The sequence below is a fragment of the Pleuronectes platessa genome, chromosome 19, assembly GCF_947347685.1.
Source record: "Pleuronectes platessa chromosome 19, fPlePla1.1, whole genome shotgun sequence".
Classification (NCBI taxonomy): Eukaryota; Metazoa; Chordata; class Actinopteri; order Pleuronectiformes; family Pleuronectidae; genus Pleuronectes; species Pleuronectes platessa.
In genome coordinates, this window is record NC_070644.1 from 7657588 (window position 1) to 7683690 (window position 26103).

The window sequence follows — 26103 nt, forward strand, 5'->3', positions numbered from 1 at the left end:
TCCTCCAGTCTGAGGATATTCACCTCATCCGGATCCCGACCTCAACTGATCATGGATCATGTCAACGGATTGAGGATTCTAGCGGCACCCCATCATGGTGGCAGCTGATCGCAGACTAAAAATCGACAAGACGGCCTGACAATATATACACATTGCTCGTGGCATCCATTGCACTTCTGTCCATCCTGGAAGAGGGATCCCTCGCATGCGGCTCTTCCTGAGGTTTCTACATTTTTCCCTGTCAAGGTTTTTGTAGTTTTTCCTTACCCTTGTGAGGGTTGAGGGCAGAGGATGTCACACTCAACGAGTCCAATAGGACAAACGGGCATAAGATGTGCCTTGTAAACATAAGTTCAAAAGATAAAACCTCCACCAGTGTCTAGACCCCGGGGGGTATTCCTGTTCGATGTTCTGCTCCACCCCCTTCTAAACCTGATGACATCTCAGCGGGGTCTAAAATGACAAAGACTGTAAAACATACACATTCTTTTGTGCGTTTGTAAATAAATAAATATTGGTAAATTGGAAATCAAGTCTCTCCTGATTGAAATGGAATCTGAATGAAGTTTGAACAGGCTGCCCGTAATCTCATTTAAGACGCACTCCATTCGAAATTGACTTTCTGCCCGTGTTCACGCACGCACACCGTGGCGATCTCGTACTTTCGTCCGAACACGAGGCTTAGGCGCGGATTCAAGGGGAGCCGCCTAATCTCACCCAAAGCAGCCAGATGGCAGCCGACGCCTTGTGTTGCCTTAAACGCCCGGAACGGAGATGCACCCGTTTACAATCGTGACATCGTGATATCTCCGATCGCAGTGTTTTCTCAAGCAAAACTACGCACTCCCAGGTGATCCAACTGTGACACTGATGCCGAGAAAAGTACATGGAGGCAGGTTGTAGCTTTGTCTCTGCAGTGATGTCCTACAGCTCGTATTTGACATGTGGCTTTCAAAGAGAACTGCTTTTTTTATGATGTCGGCTCAGTGACTTTGACAAGGAGGAGTCTCACGCTCCGAGTGTGGGGTCTATCTGCTCCCCTTGCGTCCCAGCAAAGTGTGTGGTTGACTCGTCTGCATGGTTATAACACAGCAGGGGGGTCCCCGGGAATACCCCTAGGTGCTCCACAGCCTTTACCCCCCTTTAGTTTCAGCAGGCTCCACGCTGAGCTCTCTCAGTCAACTCATATATCGGCCACGGTTTTGAAGAAAAGACTGATGTTTTTTTCTTTTTTTTAAATGATTCTCCAGCTTCTCAGACACAGACACATCGGGCCCTGATCATTAATGTTTTCTAAGTTCTTCTCTTAAATTTGTTTCTTCCCAAGCTCGACGTCAGATTCATTCTCTGTTCTTATATTGATAAATGCCATTGTCTATGCAAGTTAAAAGCGTGTGCCAGTTTTTCCCAATCAGCATAGGTACGGTAAATTCCAATTCCCATGAAATGGCATGAGACTGCAGGACCTTGTCCACACACATAAATCACAGAAACTTAAAAGAACGTCTACAAAGTAAAAAATGTCTAAAGATCTAATCAAAGTCGGCCGAAGACAAGACTCAAAACGCAAATAAATGTGACCTTATATTTGGTAGTGTCAGCAGTGGACATAAAACAACACAAGACTGATAAATGGGATGCAACTACTCAAATATTGTCAAAGACCGAAGAGAGACCAAAAAGGAAAATGGAGTGGGAGGCTTGCCCAGAGTTATCTGAGCTGGACCAGTGTGTGGGGCCATCATTGGAAACACAGCACTGGCGGGTTAACCCTTGGCTGAGCATCTGGACCCTGTTGAGACGCTTCTTAGGAAAACAAATTGAAATGATATTCAGGTTCGAGTCAGGTCGCTCATGTTGGAAGGACTGAAAAACAAGCAATAAGCATGTGTGTCCGGGACATGGTAAGACAAACTCAGTGCAGCTTACGGACCTGGGTGCTGTGTGGAGTGGTTTCACTGGTTCTCAGGGTTAATTATGAACTATAAAGCACCTCATACCAGCAAACTACTGTAAACGATAAGATTGTAATTTAAATTCTATCACATTATAAAAAACAGTAGAATTGAAGAGAACACAACGACACAAAATTGTGCTCAAGCATGTCAGCAGTCATTTTTTCTTACTGCTCATAGTTCTTATATCATACAATACCTGTTAATACTGTACTATTCCATATATATTTCTTACTGTACATATCTATTTATTTACATTCCACTTTAAATACGCACAATACTCTGCACTTTACTGCCTTTTTTTTGCACTTCTGGAAAAATGCTAAAGATGCTAAACTTTAGCAGATGCTAAAGATGCTAAACTGCATTTCATTGTATAAGTACTTGTACTGTGCAATGACAATAAAGTTGAATCAAAAAAAAAAGAAGAAGTGCTCTTTGTTGTAAGCTACAAGAAAACAATTCCAGATAAGAACATTTTGTAATAATGTTTGTGAAAGTTGTGTGAGTGGGTTTTAGGAAATAATTCTTCTGAAGAATGGTTGTTGAACGAAGCCCTTTATTCTCTGCAGATGAATTTGCAGTATGAGACCTTGACAGGCAAACTCGACTGCAGCAAACTCAGGAGAAACAATGCACTGCAGTGCATCTAAACATTTCACCTCTGCTTCTTCTTCCTTCAGATTGTTCCTTGGCCGGAGCACACGGCGCTCTATTTCCATACGGTCCAAACATGTTGTCCCGTGCAACAGTTGTGTCCTCTCATACAGATGGTGCAATTATGTACCCGCCTGATGACTGAAAGTCTGTTTGCCGAGGCATTAGATTCCTCATTATAAGAGATGATCCACATCCAGCCGAGGGGATTTGAAATGCGTCCCGCTCTCATCCAGAGCCAGCAGAGGATTTCACTGCAAATTGATGTGGTTCCTTTTACAATGTCCCCGCCTGAGTACTGATAGATCCCCAATAAATCAAGGCAATCACGAGGAGATATGGCAAAGACTTTGCAGTAAATCCCGCCAGGATCATAAATGTACAGCGTCTAAATGTGTCTGTCCACACCGCCCGCCTACATGTGTGTTTCACGCACTCTGTCTTATGATTGCTTTTTTTTCTTCTCTTTCTTAGTTGTTCTTTCATTTCTTCAAACACTGCCGTGTCAACATCAATCCCATCATTATTTTGGCTGCGCCGGTGCTGATTCGCGCCGTCACCTTAAATGTTCACAGGCTTCCTGGATGATTGTGTCAAAGCATCAAATGGAATTTAGCGACAGTGAAATCACAGAAAGAGGAATGGAGTGCAGAGGATCACACATCGCTGAGCGTGGCTCCCTGCAAACACTTGTTGCGCTCGTGAGACTCGTTCCACTTTGACACGGCAGTCGATGCCGGATCCCACACACACGCTATGTCATGGTCAACATATTCCCCGTTAAAGAATGCAGACCAGAGGTGAAAGGTGTTGACTGTCAGGGCCCAGACCCTCCGGAACACTTTATCTGAAGAAATCAGACTTACAACCTCCCTGTCTGTTTTTAATTTGTCTTTCAAAACGCCTTTTTACCAAATGGCTTTTAATTCATTGTTTTACTTTTGCAATGCATTTTCTCACCAACGCTGCAAAATCCGGCGAGTGCAGATATGCATTGGCTATGTTTCATTCTACAACCCTCACAATGAACTGTTGGTTCTACTGATGCGATCACACCAGCTAATATGTAATCTAATGTGTCATAGTTGTGAATATTTGCATCCCTAATTCCACACAATTTCCTGTGAACCTCAAAAGTCAGTTTTGCTGGCTTGCTATAGGTTTACAGTAGGTACTATACAATGACTTAAAATTATTTGTCATTTATAAATATGTCAACATATACTCAACAAAAGCATAAGTGCAATACCAAAGCACTCTTTCATCTTTAAATATGTATTAGTCTCCTATTTATTGGTTTTGTATGAATTGGTTTGTTACTTTTGTCAGAGTTTAAAATTGTTTTTTCAGGAGTAAGGCTTTCTATTCTAATCTATTCAATATGCCACCTTTAAATCATTGATGGGTTTAATCAAACACATAAAACCACAAGCACCCTGCGAGAATTAAGGTCAAAAACCCTGTGTATAAATGACATCTCTTTATGTTATGTTCCTGCTGAAATATTCTACGTCTCATCTCCACTGGGAATCACCACAGTCAGCATCTCCCTGAATGTCCCGCTGTGGGGCCAACTGCCAAGTACGTTTACCACCATATCCATGGTATTGTGTGTGAATAGTGTTTTTATAAGCCGCGAAGGCAGGTGCTCTGGCATTCGCTACCTGAATGCGCCAGAGGTGTAGCAGCCTCGGGACTGCATCGTTTAAAGGTGTTAAACTGTGTCACACTGTATGTTTCTCCTCGTCAAATGAGATTATTTCACCCACGTCTGCTTTACATCCAGAGCTGGTGCGCTGCTCGGGTTGACCAGCAGGTGGAGACGTTTTGGAGTTTTTTGGGACCCTCCAAACCGACCAACCCCCGCCCCTCCCAGTCCCGCCTCTGTCTCATGTCATGCTGCTCCTGGTGAGTTTCCCTGCACCAACTTCATTCCAGTGCACATAGGGAGAACACATGTTGGACACTTAACAAGAGGCAGGACATGCAGGCAGAGTAGAGGAACAAAGCTCTGTGCAGACTGGACTTATTCTCTCTGTCGTTGGAGTATTTCTATCAAATCTGGGCCTGTATGTCTTCACGTCTCTGTGTCAAAGTACATGAGAGTGTCTGTGTGAAGTGTGAATGGGATTTTTAAGTGTTCACAGACATGGATACATCCTCTGCCGCGAGACCTCTCCTCCCGGCCCTCCTGCTCTCTCTTCACCTCCACTGCCACCTCCTTGTCTGGGCCGCGATGGACTCCTGCTACGATGAGGACGGCCTGCCCAGCCGCTGCCTGCCCAAGTTCGAGAACGTGGCCTTCAATCACAGCGTGGAGGCGTCCAACTCGTGCGGCTCCCCACCTGAGGACTACTGCATGCAGACCGGCTCGACGCGCTCCTGCCACCGCTGCGACGCGTCGGACCCCGAGCTGAGCCACAACTCCAGCCTCCTGACGGACTTCTACAGGAACGAGGAGCCTACGTGGTGGCAGAGCCAGTCCATGTTCTATGGGATCCAGCACCCAAATTCTGTCAACCTCACCCTCCACCTGGGTAAGAGCATCCCTCGCTTGGTCTGACCCCACCACTCCCCCAGGAACCTCAACTTGCACTGTAGATCGATGTGTATCTCACACTAATATGTTTTTGCTCAGGGTTCCATGGTGGTTTCTTTTCACAATATAACATATAATGTCCTGCTTTATTTCAAAGTTCATTTCCTGTATCCAGGAGTAGAATATTAGTGTCTACTCAAAGCAAATGGTTTCCAAGGTAGCTGCATTTGAGTGTCATCAGTTTTTCATTTTTATTTGCCGTGTGTTGGACTTCATTGTTTCATGCACTGCAAGAGTATTGATGGGGAAACCTTTAATACAAAGTAGATGTCCTGAACAACACATTATGGGTATTATTCACTCGCGGCTTTGAGCTGTCTTCATAAAAGAAAAAAGAAATCTCCTCGGCCCAGACAAGGATTATGTGTGCGTGCCTAGCCACAAGGGCATGTCTGAGAATGTATATAGATTTAAAGTGGATAAAGAAGAAACACTGAGTGAAGGCCCACGTTTAATTTCATTCAGCCCAAATAGAGTATTGATGATGAAACCATCCAAATCTGTCTGGAAAATACAATTTGATCTCAAGAGGCTTTTGTAAAAAGGTATGATTTGGGCCCAAACGTGACTGGAATAAAGTCACCCCATACAGAAACCTTTTGCGAATCGCCATAAATTCCACCTATACCTCATCATTTTAGCTTGAAATCAACACCTCTCATCATATCACAGTACAGATTCAACACTAATCTTTTACTACAAGCTCAATTCATTGTTCTCATTTCATGAATCATAAGGTTTTACTACATCTGTCTGAGAAAGAAACAGGAGGTGCTAAATATCTCCGGTCGTAAACAGATGATAACCTGCAGGAATTAGTCATTGTAAAGAGAAGAGAGGCTCCCACTGTTCGTCAGGAATTTGGAATTCAAAAACTACAATTGCTTTTCAGGGTGGGGAATTCAATTTTGGGTTTTGTAAAACCAGGAACTGGACAGTGGGCTCATGTTCCATTCTCTTCAATGACAATTGTCACAGAACTTTTACAATACAATACATTTCAAGTTAAATTCAGTGTTTGGAGCTTTTAAAACGTAGTCAAACATCTGTAGTTATTACAACTAATGCCAAAGTCAATTTTAACCAAAAGAGAATAAAGTACAGCTACAGAGAAATAGCACTTGAAAAGCTTAAACAAGTCAAATATATGCAAGTAAAGTGGCTGTAGCCAATCACAGCTGCAGAAACAACCTTAGCAGACACGAGTAATACAGAGTACCAATAATATCAGCCGATATGAGCTTTTTACAGATATATAAGTATCAGCGTTTATGTTTGCTGATATGTGACGATATCAAACTTTTATTTTACTCAACAAACGATGCAAGAAAGATGCATTTATTGTTATATTTTATATGAAAAACTGTTTAGGTTTAATATATACTGTATCTATCAATGTTACTAGGTTCATGGATAAACTGGAAAATATCAAACTTAAAGTAAACAAATATTTTTTACACGAATTGTAGCAGTTTTTAATATATCGGCCGATATAGCAAGATTCTTTTGCTATTCAATATCGCAATCAGTATGGGCCCCCCTAAAAAAATCCAAGTGGGGCTCCCCCGTGCTGCCTGGCTCTTAATATCACACGGGGCAAATGTTTGGTTTATTCGTGGTAAAACGAGAAACCTACCAGCTGGAACACTTGAACTTCACTTGACAGCCAATATATAACCATGCATCCCTCTTTATAACACTGCATTATTTGAATGCCAGCGCAACAACCTTAAGGATTTCCTCCTTCACCCACTCTTTTCCTTTGAGGAAATGCATTCGCCTCACTTTTTGTGCACTGCACACATATTTGCATTTGAAGACGTTCCTCATTTTTTACAAATTTTTATGAGCGCAGCCGGAGCCATTAGCATCATTATCCCATTACCATGCTGCGGAAAACTGCTGAAATAAGTAACAGAGCACATTTGTCACTTTAACTAAATTAAATTGTGGCGATTAATGCTACAAAAGAAATTAATACAAATCTTTCTATGAAATTACCTTTCCCACTTCCATTTATTTTCTCAGCTGCGCTTTGGTGCATATGTTTCAATGTGTGTCTGTGTGTGTGTTTGTAATGGAGGGTTTTGTATCGACGAGGCTATTCACATCAATTTGGAGCCCCGTAATACAGCAATTGCTCTGGCCCCTCCTCTATTATCGAATTGAATTTAATTAATAGTTTTTGGAGAAAGTACATTTTAATAAATTGAATTTGTTCTCGGCAATCCCCTTGCTGTTTACCCTGTCTTGTCCTCACTTAGATTCACAGAGCTCCGATCTGGTTCTGCAAGCAACGCGTAGAAGAATGTATGCAAACCAAGTGTGTGTGTGTGTGTGTGTTTGTGCATCGGAGGAAGACACAACACATGAATCTACACAGGCAACAAATGCTGCTCTACTTAGTCTTTTTAAAAGATAAAAATACAGTGATCATGTTAACGTGTGAAAATCTACTTGTTAGAGCAGAGCTAATCCATCACAGCTGATCAGGTGATAGTGGCCTAGTCACCCCGATCACGAATGCATTGATAAATTGATCTTCTTTTCTCAAACCTCCAGTGCACACGGGCCACATCACCCGTAGATCGATCTGTTTTCCCTCTTGTTTATAAGTTGGATAATAATTCAGGTGAATTGATAAAAGAGTTGGTGTTATAACCTGCAGTAGCTGCTTTTAGCCGCTAGGGGGCCAGCGCGAACGAGCTGTAAACAGCCCACCTGAACATTAGGTCAACATGGAGAACTTGTTAGCAAACACTCACCTGTGATCACCGGTGTTACGTACTTCATCACTATTCGTGTCTTCTGACAGATGTAAGTCGGAGCTGTGTGTTGCTCTGTTCGGTCTCAAACCAGGTCCCGAAGGAGGACAGCTCTGTTTTTTGCTGCTAAAGATGCTAAATGCTAAATAAGTTAAATTATCAGCCCGCCCACATTCCGAGTTTTTGATTAAGATGGCGTGCATTCATTTTCCTATTCATGAACAATTTTTTTTTAATGATTATAACAATGTGAATGCACCAGCACTCCACAGGGGAGGGTTTACAGTTCTGTGGGGACCAGACCATCCTTCGCAGGCCTCATTGTTCTTTTCATCAGTAAAGATTGTTCTCTATTGGTGCTTTCACACATGCACCGAACTTGGGACATCTAACTGAAATGTTCTGGAGGGGCTATATGTGAGAACACAAATATCCAAGGTAGTTGATCTGGACATTTGACGGCCCCATAGTAAAAACTCTGAGGTATCCATGTGGGAATACTGTAGGACAATGTCAGGAGAATTCACAGTGAGCGAGTGGGAGTGTCATATGCTTGTGGGCCAACATTGGTGTTGATATGCTTTAAACAAACATTGAGATGATGCAGCAGAATTGAATGTTTTGCCTCCTTCATGCTCTGTGGCCACCCCTCCCCCGAATGCTCCAGACACTGTCCTGTTGTTGTTAACATGTCTGACTCTGTTGATCTCCTGAAAGAAAGGCAAAGTCAGGAGGACATTCCGACCCAATTGTCCGGAGTTAACATCTGAAAACGGTTTAGGACTCTGGTTTTGTGTTTCTGGTTTGTTGTTGTCATGCCACAGAATGAATCTATGGTGATCAGGTTCCTTTTAACTGACACCAGGTGTTTGCTCATGGTGGAAATGATAGCTCAGATTGTTAGATCTTAGCCTTACTCTTCAAAGCACATTCAGATATTGTGCATTACGAGTCGCAGTATAAGTGAACTGAACTGAATCTCCTGATGGTGGTGCAACCATTACAACAGCTTTAGTAGCTAAAACCTTTGCTCAGTACTGTGTCTGTGTGTGTGGTGTGTGGTGTGTGTGAAGGCAGCTCTTGCTCAAAACTAGACATTTTCTTGACAGGTCAGATCTCCTCCCTCCTCCTCTCAGCAGGTGGAGAGTGGGCGCTCCCCATCAAAAAGCTCGGCTTCAAAGCAACGAGAGACGGGGACAAAATGACGACAGAAGTTGGAAATGTCAGAGCTTTGAACGTTGACGGACTGTTAGGTCACGTGCTCTGGAAGCAGGAAGTGCTGCTGTCAAACGCAGGAGATCGATTTCCAATAGCGAGCTGATGTCTGGCAGTGTTCATGAGGCTTTGTTGTTCATAATCTTTGGCTACAGCTCTTTTTCTCCGGGAGAAAGTTGCGAGTGGAGCCGCTGCAGAGGAGTCTTTTTTTCTTCCTTTTCTTGCATTGTCTGGAGGGTTTGTTGTTCTTCAGAAATACCAAACACCCACAAGTCGGTCTCACTCAGACTGAATTGACCTCTGCCCTTTTCCGCACTTCTCCCCAGACATGTTTTTCTATTCCTCTGGATTATTCTACCTGCGCTCGGCATTCTAAAAATAAGGATGATTATGTTTTCATAACCCCAGGATTTTTATGTAACCCAAAACCCCTAAATGTTGTATGTGTGCCGTCTTTGTGGTCCGCTCGAAAGCTCTGTGATCCATCTGGGTTGTCGGTGGGGGGGGGGGGGGGGGGGGGGGGGGGTTGTGCCTTCGACATTAATGTTTTCCTTTGCCTCTCCAAACACAACAAAGTCCCTGTGAAGGGGGAGACGGGCAAATCCTGGGATGATAAACACAGCACTAGGATGCGGGGACACATACTGCAGCCAGGTCAGCGTGGGTCTGTGGAAGAGGAGAAAGAAGACGGGGGGGGGCGGGCTGCTTCGAGGGGAGTAAACAAAACATAATGAGGAGGAAGGAGCGAAGGGAGAGGTGGGGGAAAAAGAGAGAAATGCAGGGTGGTTTACTGGTGAGGAATTGGGGTCAGGGTTTTCCCATAAGGACTTGGTGAGAGATAACACACACACACACACACACACACACACACACACACATTCAACCAGCGCACATTGATGTCTACAGCTGGTTCTCATTGAGCGCCGTCAAAGAGAAGCAACATCCTGTCTCCGAATGTAAAACAATGATAAAAGTCCTGCCACAGTCGGCGTGCCGCGCTCACAGCCCGGTCACTGGTGTGCGCTCGAGACACACGGCTCTTTGTAGGAGAATTCATCTTTTTAAAACTTTGAGACGTCGCGAGATTAGAGAGGATAAATCCACTCATCTGTGTATTTGCTGATCACGAAAAAAACAAAAATTCCCAGCTGGAAGTAAACACATTGTAAATATTGAGTCTACAGCACTTGCAGCAAGTTTATTCTAAGCCTGCCTGGGAATGGGCAGACGAGAGCAGCTGTGTCGCGCTGACATGAGTGACTCAGAAACAGGTCAGACGCTGTTCGCCTGCTGCCCCCACCAGCCCCCGACTCTTAAAGTGTTCTACGTCCGAACAGTCCTTCAATTACTGTGTCTGGGCAGTAACCAAAGGCTTTGGATTGACTCGTGAGGTCAAAAAGTTCTGGCTCAGCCCTGTAAAGTCTCACGAGGCAGTTTTTTTTACTGGTTTTCCTTACTTTTCTTACATTTTTCAGTCCACCGAGAACTCAAGCTTGGTCTCTGGGTCAAAGTGAAATGTCGTAACTGGAGGGAGAGTAGTTTGCAGTGCCCGTTCTCAACATGCCTGTTAGTAACGGGCCGTTTGCTTGGCCCGTGGAAATGCTGGTTGCAGCAGTTTGATTTCCGAAAGTGTAAAAGTGACCTGCAGTAAAGACCGACTGCTGCACACAGAGCACTGGCTTCTTCAAAATACACTGAAGCTCCACTCAGGATGCAGGATAATAAACTGGAGAATCAGATGTTGAATTCATGGAATATTAGGGTTTTGCCATGATTATCTAGACTGCCATATTCTCATTTGTCCCGTCAGTTTCATAATGAGCCAAATATATTTTACACTTCTCATAATGACACAAGTTGGTGGTTTCAGTGCTGTTTGCTGCGTTCCTTGTCATATGCTCCCTCGCGTTGTTGCGCTATAACTAGCTACTGCGTGTTAGCACAATGGCCCATAAAGTCTGTACCATCCACACAAACAGTCAGACCTTATATTCTTAGCTGCAGTTGTTGCATGCAATGCAGTTCTGAACTTATCTTTCACTCTTTAGTTTGTGTACATTGACTGGAATTCAACACGTTCTGTGAGAAATACTGAATAGTGAATGGAGCACATGTCCAAATGGCACCAAATACAATACTGCTCTTCCTTTGGCCCTTACCAATATACATGCTAAGTGTGAAGTTGATGGGATGAACGGTTGTGGAGATGTCCGAGCCACATACAGACAGACAGAGAGCGATTCCTGCAATCGGTTACTTTTGCTTTGTTTATATCTAACAGCAAAGAAACCTTTCTGCTGTGCCCATGTAATCCGTATCACTCCTGAAAGACACTGGATCATGGTTCATTTAGCATTGTGCATAAAAAAACACACAAATATCCTTTGCAATTAGTCTGCAGCTCATCACAGGGGGATCTTCAACAACTGTTTCATCTTCTGTCTCTTTTATGTTTCTTTTGCTTCCGCCTCAGCGGGGCCGAGCTCACCTCACGCGGGGAGTAAATGAAAGCTAAATGATCTCCGGGCTCCTATAAGGGAGGATACCATTAGAGTTTGCTGCAGAGACGAGAGACAGAGTCGACCGCTTCTGACTTGGCAGGGGAAAGAAACAGATGTCATTACGGCTGTACCCGAGGATGTCATCCCTGCATGGAAATGCACAGTGACTGAGACTTAGTATCTAATGATGTAGAGAGAAATCCCCAAGAGTGCAACGCAGACGACGCCTGTTAGGAGAGTTTCTGCATGCTACTTCTGACTCTGATCTCAATACGGCTTCAGTTCGTGTCTGCTCACTTAATCCCCTCCTCGAGTTGCACAACACTTGGCAAATTCTGAATGCGTGTTTGCGCTCGGAAAGTGTAGCTGCGAGTGGGGGGGGGCGAAATAATATGTGGATGTTCTTTCAAAATCCAAATAAGGACTCTCACATTTGGAAGCATTTTAAAGACTTTAAAAACTAAAAACATCCCATTAATTGAAGTCATCTGACTGTGAAATATGCAAGAACAAACCCTCTCCTTTAATTTAAGATGTACGTGGACAATCCTGTCTACAATAACAATTCAGTAAAACTCAGTAAAGGAATTGTAATTTAGTGACTGGGTTACTATTCACTTATATTGTCATTCCCTTTATTTGATTGTTAATAAATCTATTCATTCATTCAAAAAATACATAATCCAGCCAAGAATGACAATTTCTGCCAAATATAGTTGTTTCACCAGGGTAATATAATTTTCATGACACAGGGTCGACCAGAGAGACACAGGCCTCCACCTTAAAAAAGTACTTTGCAGACTTTTCTTCTATTACAATGCAACACCAATTACAGTGCAACGCAGTCTGATCTGCTGAATCCCATATCACAGGCCCAAATGGAAATCCGGGTATATCTCCTCCTTTGGTCGAGATCCCTCCAAACGAACAGACCCATTTTGAAAGTGAAACCAATTCTCCCATTTTCAGAGATTAAAGTCAAATCACTGTTTTTAAGGTGGAAATGCAGATCTACGAAAAAGTCTTGCTTCTCTTCTTCTGAGATTCACCTTGTGCCTGTGAGCTGCCGAAACCTGAGCTGTATCATTCAGTCAAGGAAATATTCAATCCTCCCGGCTGTCAGCATTTTCCATTTTTGAATAACCAATTTTCTTGTTGATCACATCGGCTGCTTTCATATCACACCTCAAATGTTGCATCAGACTTTGTTCCAACGATTCCCCACTTCTTCCCTTTGGGATTTTGCACTCATTGGCCTTTTATATGTTCCCGCTAATATAAGACAAAGTACTTTTTTGTTTCTTTCCCTTTGACCTGTGTTTCACGTCCGTGCTTCATTATGATCTGGATAATAAGAAAATAATCCTGGGGATTCTGCGACTCCTACAGGAATGACATTCTTTTACCCGGCTCCGAGGCATGGGAAATTAAGCCTGTCTCCCTTTGTTTTCCTTGGTTCTATAATGCAATTATGTCTGTTTTCTTTCCCGTTTGCTCCAGGGCCTTAAACTATCACCCTACAGAATTAGTTTCTTACATAACCAGCCTTCATCTAACTGTAGACTACAGTGAATGTGTTTTATGCCGCAATTCTTTCGACGATTCCATTCAAATCTTATCGTGTGGTGTTCTCCACAGGCAAGGCCTTTGAGATAACCTACTTGCGATTGAAATTCTACACCAGTCGGCCGGAGAGCTTCGCCATCTACAAGCGCACCGAGGAGAGCGGGCCCTGGTTGCCTTACCAGTACTACAGCGGATCCTGTGCGAAGACCTACCGGAAGGACGTCAAGGGCTTCATTCGCCCGGGAGACGACGAGAGGACGGCTTTGTGCACGGACGAGTTCAGCGACATCTCCCCGCTCAGTGGAGGGAACGTGGCTTTCTCCACCCTGGAGGGACGACCCAGCGCCTACAACTTTGACCAGAGCCTGGTGTTACAGGTGAGGCCGCATTTTCCTATGCATATTAGTCAACATTCCTCCAACCCCCAGATTTTGCAGAAAGAACTAACTTACAATCAGCCGTACATATTGAAAATATAATTTCTTAAAATAAAGAAATATACAGATTGATCCTGGGAAAAAAAAAACTAGTAACTAATTTTGTATTGTGTTACAATTCAAACTCTCTCTCTGTTTTCCTATCAACTTGTGGGTGGTTGTGTCTCAGCTTGACAGTGTGAAGTTGTATCTAAAGGAATCGTTATTATTAATAACTGGACTTAGGGGCTGATCTCATCTCAAACATTAATTGCACATCATTTCACTGCTGTATAACCATAAGGGTAATAACTCCCTATAATGCTCCTGGTCAGAAACCTCAAGTGTGGCTCATGGAACCCCCTTCTCTCCTCTCCCCAGCATTTTAACACAAACAAACATAATGTTGCAGCGCAGATATGCATGCCTCTGAGCCTTTCTTCAAGGCGGCTGAATCTAATGTTATGTTTAGCTCTGATTAACATTGATGAAGTCTTGAGAGGGCTGTGCCGAATTAATGGCAGCCTCTCGAGGGCGAGTCTGGGAGGGACGGGCGCAGTAAAGCAAGACTAAAAATGTAAATAAAGCCCTTAATGCAGCCACTCCTTTTCCTTTGACAGGGCTCTGAGTGTGCATGCATGCATTTGTCCCCGGACGTGCTCCTCATCTGCTGAAAAATCTTCGCCGACTTCTTTTAAATTACGGAGCATTGCATCTCCCTGTGTGTGTGTGTGTGTATATATACAGTATCTGCCATGAGGGAAAACTATGCATTTCCCAGGTTGCGTCCTTGCTTGTAATGGAGCAAATGTACAGTAAATGGACTCTTGTCATGACAAATTAAATAAGTGAGGTTATTAGAGCAGGGATCCCACCGATCCATCCACTGCAGGAAGATACATCATGATGCTTAATGAATTAATCATAAGCAATATCCCCATTTCTGAGCAGATGAAACATGTGCATATCCAGGATATAAGTTTATGAACGTGCAAAGGACGTCTCGTTTCCTCTGGTTTTCAGTCTCAGGCCAAAATCTATACCAATCATTTGTCCGTTGCTGATGTTTGGAGTTTGCATACCACACAAACCCTGCAGTGGTTGGGATTGCTCATACAAAGCACAGGGCTGTAGCACAAGAGATTATACAATATATATATATAGGTACAACATAATCAATCAAAAACGCTGTCAATCATAGATGAGCTAAAGGCAATAATAATACAAGTCTGTGAAACCCCACCTAAATGACCCCAAACTGGAGTGACATGATGAGCAAACCTCATTCAGAATTGTATCCATCATTTCAAAGTCGCACATCTTCCTCCACCACAGGATGTGGGCAACCAGCAGCAACAAAACCTCCTACCTACATCTGTTACAGTAATCTCCCATTAGTTCAGAGGGAGGTATGTGTTGTGTTGATCTATCTATACAGTCTATGGTTGATCCTTCCACAGTCATGCCCCAGTCCTGCCATGAGCTAAACGCTCCTTAAGACAATAATAATGATAAACACCTTCCTCTATCTGACCTTTCTCCTCACATAGTGTAGAGGTATGTCTGTGAAATGCACGAGTGCCACCTCCATAAGGGAAGCTGTCCTCCTCCACATCATTAAATACGAAGAGTAAGGATGTCTTTGGAGGATGTGTGGAGGATTTGCAGTGCAAGCCTACATAACCGTAACCAGCTCCCAGCCCTATAGGGAAAAAAACACATCTTTCTCCACTGTAAGAATGAGGGAATTTTTTGGAGAATGTTCATCGCTCAGCCTCCGAGTGTATTTCCTGTTTATTGAATAAGAATGTTATAAATCAATTTAAGGACAATTTGTCTATAGAGAAGTCAAAACACCGATATTTCTCCCCAGCTCTCTCCTGAAACGGGTCCGTGACACACGCCGTGTCTCAAATCTCTGAAAACGGAAACTGCTGAAGCCTGACTCTAGCAGAGAATTGGCTTTTTGTTCACCAATGCTGCTGCTTCCCAGTAATTTTTCATTCACTCCCCCCCAAAAAATATAATTACATTTGTAAATAAAAGCAGCTATATTTAGGTAAGATTAATAACGTGAAGTTATACCATAATAAATGGAGGTTAAATCTTCAAACACTTACTTATTATATTTGTAGGCATAAAGCGTATGTCAGCTGATTCTAACTGCTTGTTAAAGATGCGTATATATATTCTGACACCCTCATCGTGTAAATCACACTATTAAAGCTCCTTTTAATTATTGTTTTAACAGTGTGATGCAGCTGACAGGTCCTTGAGGCTACATATGGTCACAAATGCCTTAACGGCTCCCACCCTTACACACACACATGCCTGGTGTGCCTGCTGCTGTCTCCCCATAACCCCCCCCCCCCCACACACACACACCACCAGGCGCGGCGCTGAGAGTGGGTGACATGTCGTCAACCTCCGACAGAGTAGAACGAGGCAGCCTTCCTCGAGAGCGGTCCCCTTTTTAAACAGGGGAAGGATGGAGGGAAGACAGAAGTGGTGAAGCCACATCAGCTCTCAAGCATATGCTAAGCTGCGCTGAGCAGCAGGATAAAGACATCTCCCCCTCGTCTCTGCTATATGCGAGGTCCCCGTGCATCTGCAGCGTGTGAAAATAGAAATAAAGTGCACTATTGGATTAGCTCAAGCGCCGCTATGGGCTGGGCACATTGTGTGGCAGGCTGCTGTCAGTAAGACGACATGCAGCCGCGGGAAAGAGGAATCTGCACGCTGGACTGGATTTGCCTCCTGAGCTTCAAGTCCAGAGATTCCGCTCTATCTGTCTTGCAGGGACAACAAAGCGGGTGAATTAAAATTAAGTGTGAATTAAAGGAAAAAAATATATTTCTGTGGCTTAGCAATAGCCACTCTCTCACACACACACACACACACACACACACACACACACACACACACACACACTCTCTGAAAGTTTCCACTTGGATCTTCTCTCATCCACCCCATTATTCCGTGATTCATCCCTTTTCTTTCCGGTCAGTGTGTATTACTTTGCTTCACCTCCTGCTCTGCTAGTTCTACATTTTACTTTTTGCTGGAGAGCAGTTTTAAAGTGCTTACAGGAAAAGTTCTGGCTGCGGAGCTCTTCTCCCGTTTAGAGATTATTAAACTGTTCCTTACTGATTAATCCCTTCACACTCGCCCTCTGCCACAGTGCCACTCCGTCCCCTCTATCTCTCTGTTATATAAATGTGGAATCTGGACAATGGGAAGCAGAAGTCTTGGTTTGTCACGACGTACCGGATCGACCCCTAGTTCTGCTGGAATTTTGCGAAGTGAGCAGTGTTTTGTAGTCGGACAGCAACACATGTTCCCTGGGTTTGCAGAGCAGATTTTCCTCACCACAGAAAGATTATGTGGGATTAAGGAATTAAGGAAATTTTGTTAGGGAGGCATGGCGAGAAGCAGGTTCAGTCAATAGTGTGTTAAGAAGAAGAGCATTGAGTTGAGTGGACACTTGCCTTAATCTCTAATGACGTGGATCCTGTTGCAAATCATGGAAGGAAACAAAATTAAAAAGATATTGTTTGAGCAAAATCAACCTTAACTCGAGTTAAAACCATAGTTATCTCACTGCTTATATTCACTTGTTTGTTCAGCTGAGCCCCACGAGAAGGATATTTTTTGTTTAATGCGTCTTGATCTGTTAATTAAACGGTGTTATCTAAAAAATCAATTCCTTGTTAAGTGAATTTGTACATAAAAAGCACTTTGTTGATGTGTGAGCATGCCATGAACGATCATGACACTGATTTAGTGTCTATCTCTAACCACACAGTCTTTCTGCAGATGGCAAATGTCGTCAAACTGTTGACACCACTTTGGAATACGTCATCAACTATTGGAGAGACATCCAATCGTGGTTCACACGGCATGCAGCTAAAGACTTTTAGTAATCTGGACTCAACATTTTTTATTTAAAATATGTAAATATCAATACATAAAGCTCTGTTTAAAATGAAAAATGGGCCTTGGAGGGATACACTCTAAGCCATTAGATAAACCTCTTATTGATTCACATTTGAATTTACTAGACCCTGGTTTTTATTTGGATCAATACTCATCAGTCCATTAAATATGCCAGATGTTTTTGTTCAAGAAAGTGATCAATAGCTTTACATAGCTGCACCAACATTTATTAGGGTCTTCCTCGACCCATGTCCCATCCACCAAGTTCTAAGGAAATAGATTTAGTAGTTTCTTTCTGAGTGAAGAGGCAATTAAAACATATCCTCCTTGGTGGAGGTAAAACAAAAAAGTTTTTAAAGATGCATAAATTCCCAGGACTATTGTACCGTCTCATTTAATTGTCACGGTGAGGTCAAGTAAAGACACAAAGTCTGTGTATGGACGTGTGACTGGCCTTAGTTACAGTAAAAGCAGGCTACTAATGGCGCTCCTGGCTGTATTTCAGTATGCTTTGGATGTCATCGACCCACTGATTATAAAGCTGCGGGGGATCAATATAAGCCAAGCATACATAGATTGGGTGGCAAATCTCTCAACAGACCTGCCAAACACCCTCTCTCCCTCACTCCACCGCTCCCTCCCAGCCTTCCTCTTAAACAACGAGATGAGAAGGCCCATAATTGACTGTGATCTGTTCTCCCATTAGAATAAAAAGGTGGATCAATTTCACCATTTCTCTCATTAAATCTCTCATCCCCCCTTCTATTTTTAAGGGTGATGGGGCAGCTGGGTATCGCGCACAGAGACAAACGCACATGAGCCTTTCTCTTGATGCACAAGCAGTGCGAGTAGAATGAGAAAGAACATTATTCTTTTTTTTTCTTTTTCTCCCACGTAGTGAATCATAAAAATAATGTTGAGGCATACTCCCGCTTGAGCTACAAATACAAAAAAAAAACAAGAGGAAAACAGGGAAGTCAATACAAAGGGGCGGGGATGGGAGTAGTCAAAAATATCATTCCCACAACAGCCCTACTTATTGAATATAAGATGAAGGTGTAAAACAGATGGACGAAAGGGGGAAAGGGAGGGAAGAACACGGTGAGCTATTTGTTTTAGACAGTAAATGCAACACCGTACACAAATCAGGGCACTTTCCCTTTGTACTGTAAATGCTGAATAGATTTACTTTGTTTTACCCGGAGAACCCATAGAAAAGCTGCTTTTCAAGGAATCCACCTGGGTAAATACTATATATGCCAAATAATAAGACATATGTTAATCTTATTAATGATTATCATTGATGATTTACAATGTCCTGTTGTCCAGATTTTAATTTCTATGGGAAAGCCTGGTGACTAGGGTATCATTTGGGGTTTTGTTCCGATACCAGTACTAAATCGATACTTAATAAATGGTGCTTTCCAGACCTTTTTTGGAGACGTGTGGCCATTAGTGCTGGTGGTAGAAGCCCCCCCTCCCCCCAGTCTGATGCAGGGATCTATAACTTGTTCAGGGTTTGCACACTGGCTTATCTTCTGACGAGAATCTCTGTCGATCACTCACTGAACCTGGTCTCACTCTATGCTGAGGAAGGTGGAGGGGATTGTATACGGTGAGGATGACGGTGTGGAGGAGGACTTTCCTGTGAACCTTTGCTGCATTGCATCCAAACCTGCAGCTGAATATTTAATGACCATGGTCTTATCCTGCTTCCGCTGTTGGCAAGGATCCGACCTGAGCATGTAAACAAGAAGCCCACAGATGTTAATCCCATGACGAACTGTTGAGGCTTCTCTGGTGCTTCAAAGTTGCTAAAAAGTTAAAAGAGCATATATAAAGTCTGGTTTTTGAGGTTTAGACATTCCCTTAACTACAAACCTGCAGTGTCCACATCCTTTGCTTGCACTTGCTGACATCTGTCTGTCATTTTTTGCTGAGTAGTGGAGAACGGTATCAGCAGCAAACATATGGATTCTGTACTCTGTCAGCTGTGTTAAAGGGGCACTTAATGTTAAGTATATACAGATCTGGAAGGGTTCGAGCACAAGTCCCTGTGGCATGTCGTGGCTGAAGTGGCGCGAGGTAAAACCAGGTGAACATACTGACTTCTTTCTTTTGAAAATAATTAAAAACCCTTCAATGTAAGACAGGGGCAAAGCTGAGCTATTGTAGCTCCCTGATTTTGTCCTCTATCCGACGTCAGGTAATGATGCAGAAGTGAATTCCTTTCTCTTTGAGGCTGATTTAATATCTTAAATAATGGAAGCACCGAAAGCCTTTGTGTGAAGTGTGGTTTTTGAATAACATAACTCCAAGAAAAGACATCATGATACTTTAATCATGTCTCCGTCTCCAAAGAGTTCCGCGAATCCCATTCTGTTCGTCCACGTATCAAATGCACATCTGCTGTCATCTCTAGATGGGTCTGGCAATTTTGCTAAATAGCACTTTGGCAGCACTCACATTCCCTGAAGAAGTCAGTCATCTTCAGATACCTCTTCATTAAGTCAAACCTCGTCTATATTAATAGGATTATATCGCAATATGCATTTGAGATTGTCTGACTGGGAGGTTTTTGTATGGCTTATATGGGATGAGGGTAATAAATGGAGCCCACGTGTCACATTTTAGCACCTTTATGACTCTTCTACTTTCAGTGCGCCACATGCCTCACGATTGCCAGATGACACGTGCTCATACATTGCCATTGTTACGAGCTGACCTTTCCTCATGTGGAACCGAGGTAAAGGAGCTGGAGAACACTAATATCCTGCAGTGAGAGGACTTGGATTGAACTCTTTTCATTCCTCAGAGAAGCGAACCTACAAGAGCTATCGCACAATGGTGGAGAAGCAGAAACATGCTCAGTGTAGTAACAGTGATCGTGGGATGCTCCTCTATGAAAACGCATCAATAAAACATGCTTTAATCTCTGAATTTGAGTAAAACACGTTGCTCGGTCGGAATGTGTTTTTCATAAAGTTGATGTAATCAGAGTAAACACCCCAAGCTCTGTCTCCTGCTTATTTATTTTTTCAATTGCCTGTAATAATATTACATTTCTATGAGTAAACCAAGCCTGGAGGTACATACCAGGCTGTAGCCGAACATATTTAGACTATCTGACTGTCAGTGTGGGATTTATTTTGACCTGTTTAGATGACCATAGACAAGGAAAGCATTTTAAAGTCAACATCGGCACCAATGAATAGTTTTGATGTCTAGTTGCACATGCAGTACATTATGTAAAAGAAAATGCCCCCGCTCTAAGAAACACATGTTTTCAAATTGCTTTAGTGACGGATAATAATGCGGACGGATCACAGAAGGAATATTTTATCCTCTGAATTCACATTTCAGTTGGCTTTCCTTGCTGGGAGGCAACGATTGGGCATTTGTGTCAGGGGTTAAAAGCCTACTCTTTACATACAGATTGTCAACAGAGCATAACATGATCCCTGTTCCCTCTCTGTGGCATGACAGTGTGCCATTTCCTCTGCATATGGCTCACACCGAGCTATGCATATTTCATGAGGCTTAAAAAACAGGAATTGCATCCTGCCTGTTTTATTAGCATTTTAATCCCTTTGCAGATTTGCCGCTTGTGCCTCAGTCGGAGGAGTGCGTCGTTTCAATATAGAGACTTCACACGCTTCATCCGCTGCTTTTAAAACATATCTCCTTGTCATATTTGAGAGGTCAAAGCAAAATTGCGCTGAAAAAAAAAAAAAAGACAACGGGTGACACTTAAATCTGCAGGTGCCTCTGTCTGTCATGTGTGCTGTAAATCATCTGCACAAAGTGGTCTGTGTTATACTAGTGATCTTATGTGTCGTGTTTCCATTGGTAAATGATTCGATTTGGAATAAACAACCGTCACCTCGTAAGGTGGCATTTAGATGTTCTCACCGAAGTAATGGCTTACTTCAAAGGGAGGTCTGTTGTCGAGTTTGTAAAGCGTTCTCGCTTTTTTTTCAATAATCAGGAAGGAGATGAAAGCTGCTGTATGAATTTGAATTTAATTTGTTCAGCCATCCATTAAAGCAGTTTGTCTGTCTCCCCTGCCACCAGTCCATCCTCTCCCTCCCTCCCTCGCTCTCTCACAAACACTCTCTCTCTCGCTCTCTAGAAATCTGTGTGGCAAATTGGAGCTCCAGCATCGAATGACAATGAGTAAAAGGGGGGGAAATATATATTGAGGGCACAGTGAACTTAAGCAATCATATTAAAAAGTTATTAACTTTGGAATGAGGCACATGGCTCTCTTTCCTGTCACCGCCCGCAGCCAGAGGCTTCAGAGTTCAGGAAAACACAGTGAGACGGAGAGGGGAGAGGGGAAGGAGCCAGGCAGGGGGAGAGAGAGACAAGATAGATTTGAAAGGTGAAGGTGAAGGTTTATAACGGCCCGGAGCAGAGGTGACCTCTAAAACACTGTTTGATTCCTCAAAAACGTTGTTGTGCGCGAGGTGACGTACACGTGTGAAGCTGCCAATTTGCTCCTGAGACCGTTCTTGTCTTCGGGCGAAGGACTGGCTCATTGCCACCCTCAACGCCTCAGCCTATACATAAGTCAGCATCATTGTAGCATTGTGAGCCCAAATTCCAAGGAAGCGGGAATCAAAGTTAATTAAGCTTTTGCTGCGGTTTGCACAAATAATAAGTAATGGGCTGACTACTAATTAACCCTAAGAAACTGCTTCCTTTCAGTGGAGTAAGTGATATTTGGAACTATGTCTGCTTTTCCTTACACAATTAGCACTGTTCTCACAAGCATAACTAATAACTCTTCCATACGATAATGGTCTCATACTCTTATGATAAATTGAAGAGTATTTCCTTTAATGGCGTGGAAGAATCCTGAAATGCTAACTATGCATTTAAATCATTTCATCATCTATGAGTGTGTTAAAGCATGAAAGCCGAGCCGTTGGAAACAATAGCGATGCACCACCAGCGTCCAGAATGTCCCCTCATTAGTACGGAGGCGTGAAACGCATGCACTTACACTCTGATCATCACTATATGCTAATCATTTATTTAATAATTTAACAAAAGGGCAGGTCATGTCCACTATGCCCTTTACTTGTTATAAATTGGTGCTTGATCACATTCCCGAAATGGAATAAAGGAAGTTTGTCTAGCTAAGCAAATGACCTACAAGTATATAAAAGCAACAATTAATAAAAAAAAGAGGAGCGTTATACAGATTCACTAATTATTACACAAATGAATCATTTATCATTCGAGGAGATCCAATCCAACACTTTAATAAATATGCCTTAAAAGAGTAGAGACACAGTTCTCTTGTTGTAAATTGTTTGTCCCAGAATCTGTCTGTCATCAAAACCAAAAAGGCACCTTTGGGAAAACCAATGCTTTGGATAAAGCCATTCCACTTGGACAGGCCAAATATTGAAAGTGTTGACTTTTGGCATATTCGACTTTCTTTTTTATTTTATTTTTTAAAGGCTATTTCTGCTTGTATTTCTTAACCACTAGCTAGCAGCGAGGCTCTAGAGACATCAATGTCATTCTGTCAACCCATTATTTTGGCCCCGACTAAAATCTCCCTACAACTTTTGGGTCAATTACTCTGAAATGTATTCAGACAAGAGTCCTATTGATCTTTGCGATCACTTGACTTTTGGTTTTGGCTCAAGGTGTAAATGTCTCAACATCTACTCATTTGACTTCCAAGAATCTTGTTGCAAACTTTTGTCGCCCACTTACACCAAGGACCAAGGTGATTGTGAGTTTTCATCGAGTGCTGTCATCACCTGGTCAGGATTTAGGACCGACTCAGATGGCAACAATAGGTTTTACAATGGGTAATGCCGCTTGTACATTGAATCCAAATTGTTTCAGTTTAATTCGATTTTATTTGTAAAGCACCAAACCACAACATACATTCATCTTACAAACCAACAGTTCTCATGATCAGCAAGTGTTCAGTGACAGTAGAGAAAAGAAACAGGAACTTCCTCTTCAACAGGAAGAAACCTGAAACAGAACGCGACTCAGGGTGGGCGGCCATCTGCCTCTGGTTGGGTTAGAAGGACAGAAATGGGGGAGCGAGGGAGAAAATGTGTGGGGGGGGGATCAGGATGTTTGAATTTAGCCCAAAGCGCTGCTGTGCAAGTACAACCTCAAAGAGGTTGGCTGTTTAACTAAACAAAGAGGATTCCTGCATCAATTATGTCTTGTTAACATTCAATGTGTTGTCGGTCTACCCTCTATTCACACAGGAGCCGTACCTCATCATACTTTCACCACAGCGTTTTAGTCTTTAGTTAGCTAGTCTTTGTGCTTTAGGGGCAAACTTCAGTCATGAATACATAAAATCTATTACTTGACGTAGAAAAAATGTCAACATGCTGTGAACTGGGTTCTGCACAATTTAGACTGTATAAAACCAGTCCACATCACTGGCCTCTTCCCCATTGTCTTCCACAACACGGATGTGGCAGAGGTTAAGAATTTAGCAAGCTAGCATTTGGGTAAGTTGATGTAGGAAATACAAAGGCCTAATGTCAGAAAGAAAAGGATGAGGCTTTTGGGAATATTATTATATTTCTCATATGTACTACTGAATTACAAAGACAAAGTCTCAAGCAAACACGTCACATCTCAACGTTTTTAGACAATTCAGAGGTGCGAGGTTGTGAATACTGCTCACAGTCATATGGACTCTATTTGTGAACACAATAAACAAGACCCCTTTGAAGGCAGCGATTATTCTCATCTCACTGAATTTCAGGAGAGATATATTAGATGTAGAAATGTCAAAGTAAAGCATGGATAGTGAGCATTTTGCAGTTGAGTTATTTATTGTGCTTTCTCTTTCTTTGTTCGAACCACTTTCCTCACCGGGAGGCTAAAGCATAATTTGGTTTTAATTTTGTCAAACTTGCTTCCCCTCATTTAACTTTGCTTCACATCTCAAACTGCACAGTTCCTCTCATAAACCATGGGAGAAGCTCTTGTCATGTCCAGGTGAAATGAAGAATGAGCATCTGTTTTCCCTGGCAACAGCAGTGCATCAGGGTCCTTCACCGTTGTCCAAACCCCATTAGCCAGTGGAGCCATGTCAAGCAGGGGCAAAGTCGATAAGCAAGAGCCGGCACAACAGCGCGCCAGCCAACTGCACTCAATTCTGCAACTCTGTAGTTACGGTTCCTACAAAATAGCAGCTCTATGGCTTTGAATGGGCTGCCAAGGCACACGACTGTCTGGAAATCCTGAAGTGCACTTCAGCCGGAGGGAGAGTGTAAGGCTGGCAAAGGGAGAGAGAAGAAAGTAAAGATGAGGTAAAGTGAAGGGGCAATTTCAAAAGAAAAAAAAAAGGTGGGATGACTTACAGCAGCGAAACTGGCAAAGTTCTTGTTGAAAGACAGACACAAGTTTACCTTGTAAAAGAAAAAAAATCGTCTCTCCATAAAAAGACCTAGGACATGTTCAGTTTCAAAATGTTTTGCACCATTTTGCTACAGTTTTTATAACTAGGCTTGCTTCCTCGCAACGGTGTCCAACAGGCTCCAAGGTACGTTTCCTTTCATTGAGTGGATGTGATCCATTCAGGAGCGACATAAGTGCTGGCATATTTAAAAGACAGTACACACAATGGATTCTAATGCTCTGTACACGTGTGGTCGCCACTGCTTGGAAGTTATTTGATATAATTAAGTAACAGTTATATAAACTTAACTCATTTTATATATTTCAACATTCTCCTCTTATTTGAAGCATTTCAACATTGTAATGCAGGCCTTGTTGTTTATATAATTACCATGTTTTATGTATTAAACACTTATTCAAATGCATGTCTTCTACCAAACTTGGGTATCACAACAGCCTCCTGAACGCAGCCCTACTTAATTATATATTTTCGCTTTAAAAAAAATTCTTCTTATAACCTCTAACGAAAAATATGACCTGCAGGTGGTACCAAATTCCAGTAGCCATTGTGCCACCGTCCATGAAAGGGTTAAACTAATCAGGAAGCCATGCGTAGCAGATTGACACCAGATGTCCCAATACAGGGCTGTGACCTCCTGATGCCACAGCAGTATGTCTCTTGCAGGCACAGACCACACAGGTGGTCGGAATCCCAGGAACCTCTCCTTGGAAAAAAGCCCCCAAGAAGAACCTCTTTTCAAGATAACTCCGTTCTAAACTTTTACTGCACTGCTGCTCAAGCTATTTTAAGCAGTGAGAGATCATGGTGGGTACCTGGGAAGAGAGCCTCAGAGGCCTCAGCGGTGTCATCTTTTTCTTGCTACCGACCAATTAAGCCACATGCCTTACTTTCCGAATAAAGGGTAACACAGAATTATTTTACACGGTTGTCGATGTGACACAAATGAATGCAAATGTCATTACATTTGATCCGTGGTCACCAGGGACCGTACAGATTATGATAGGGCATTTGAGTTTATCAGTTATTTCGGAGCTTTTTGGTCTATTAACAATAAATACTGTGAATTCAACTGG

The 26103-nt window shown here is 42.7% G+C and overlaps 1 protein-coding gene across 1 annotated transcript in view; it reads left to right on the forward strand.

Moving 5' to 3' along the window:
- Positions 1–4509: 4509 nt before the first annotated feature.
- lamc3 (laminin, gamma 3) overlaps positions 4510–26103 on the forward strand; it is a 103991-nt gene continuing 82397 nt past the window's right edge. Inside the window, exons 1-2 of the mRNA XM_053411638.1 lie at positions 4510–5149; positions 13331–13635. Coding sequence (XP_053267613.1) covers positions 4762–5149; positions 13331–13635 — 693 coding nt within the window. The 5' untranslated portion in view covers positions 4510–4761. The remainder of the gene's footprint in view (positions 5150–13330; positions 13636–26103) is intronic.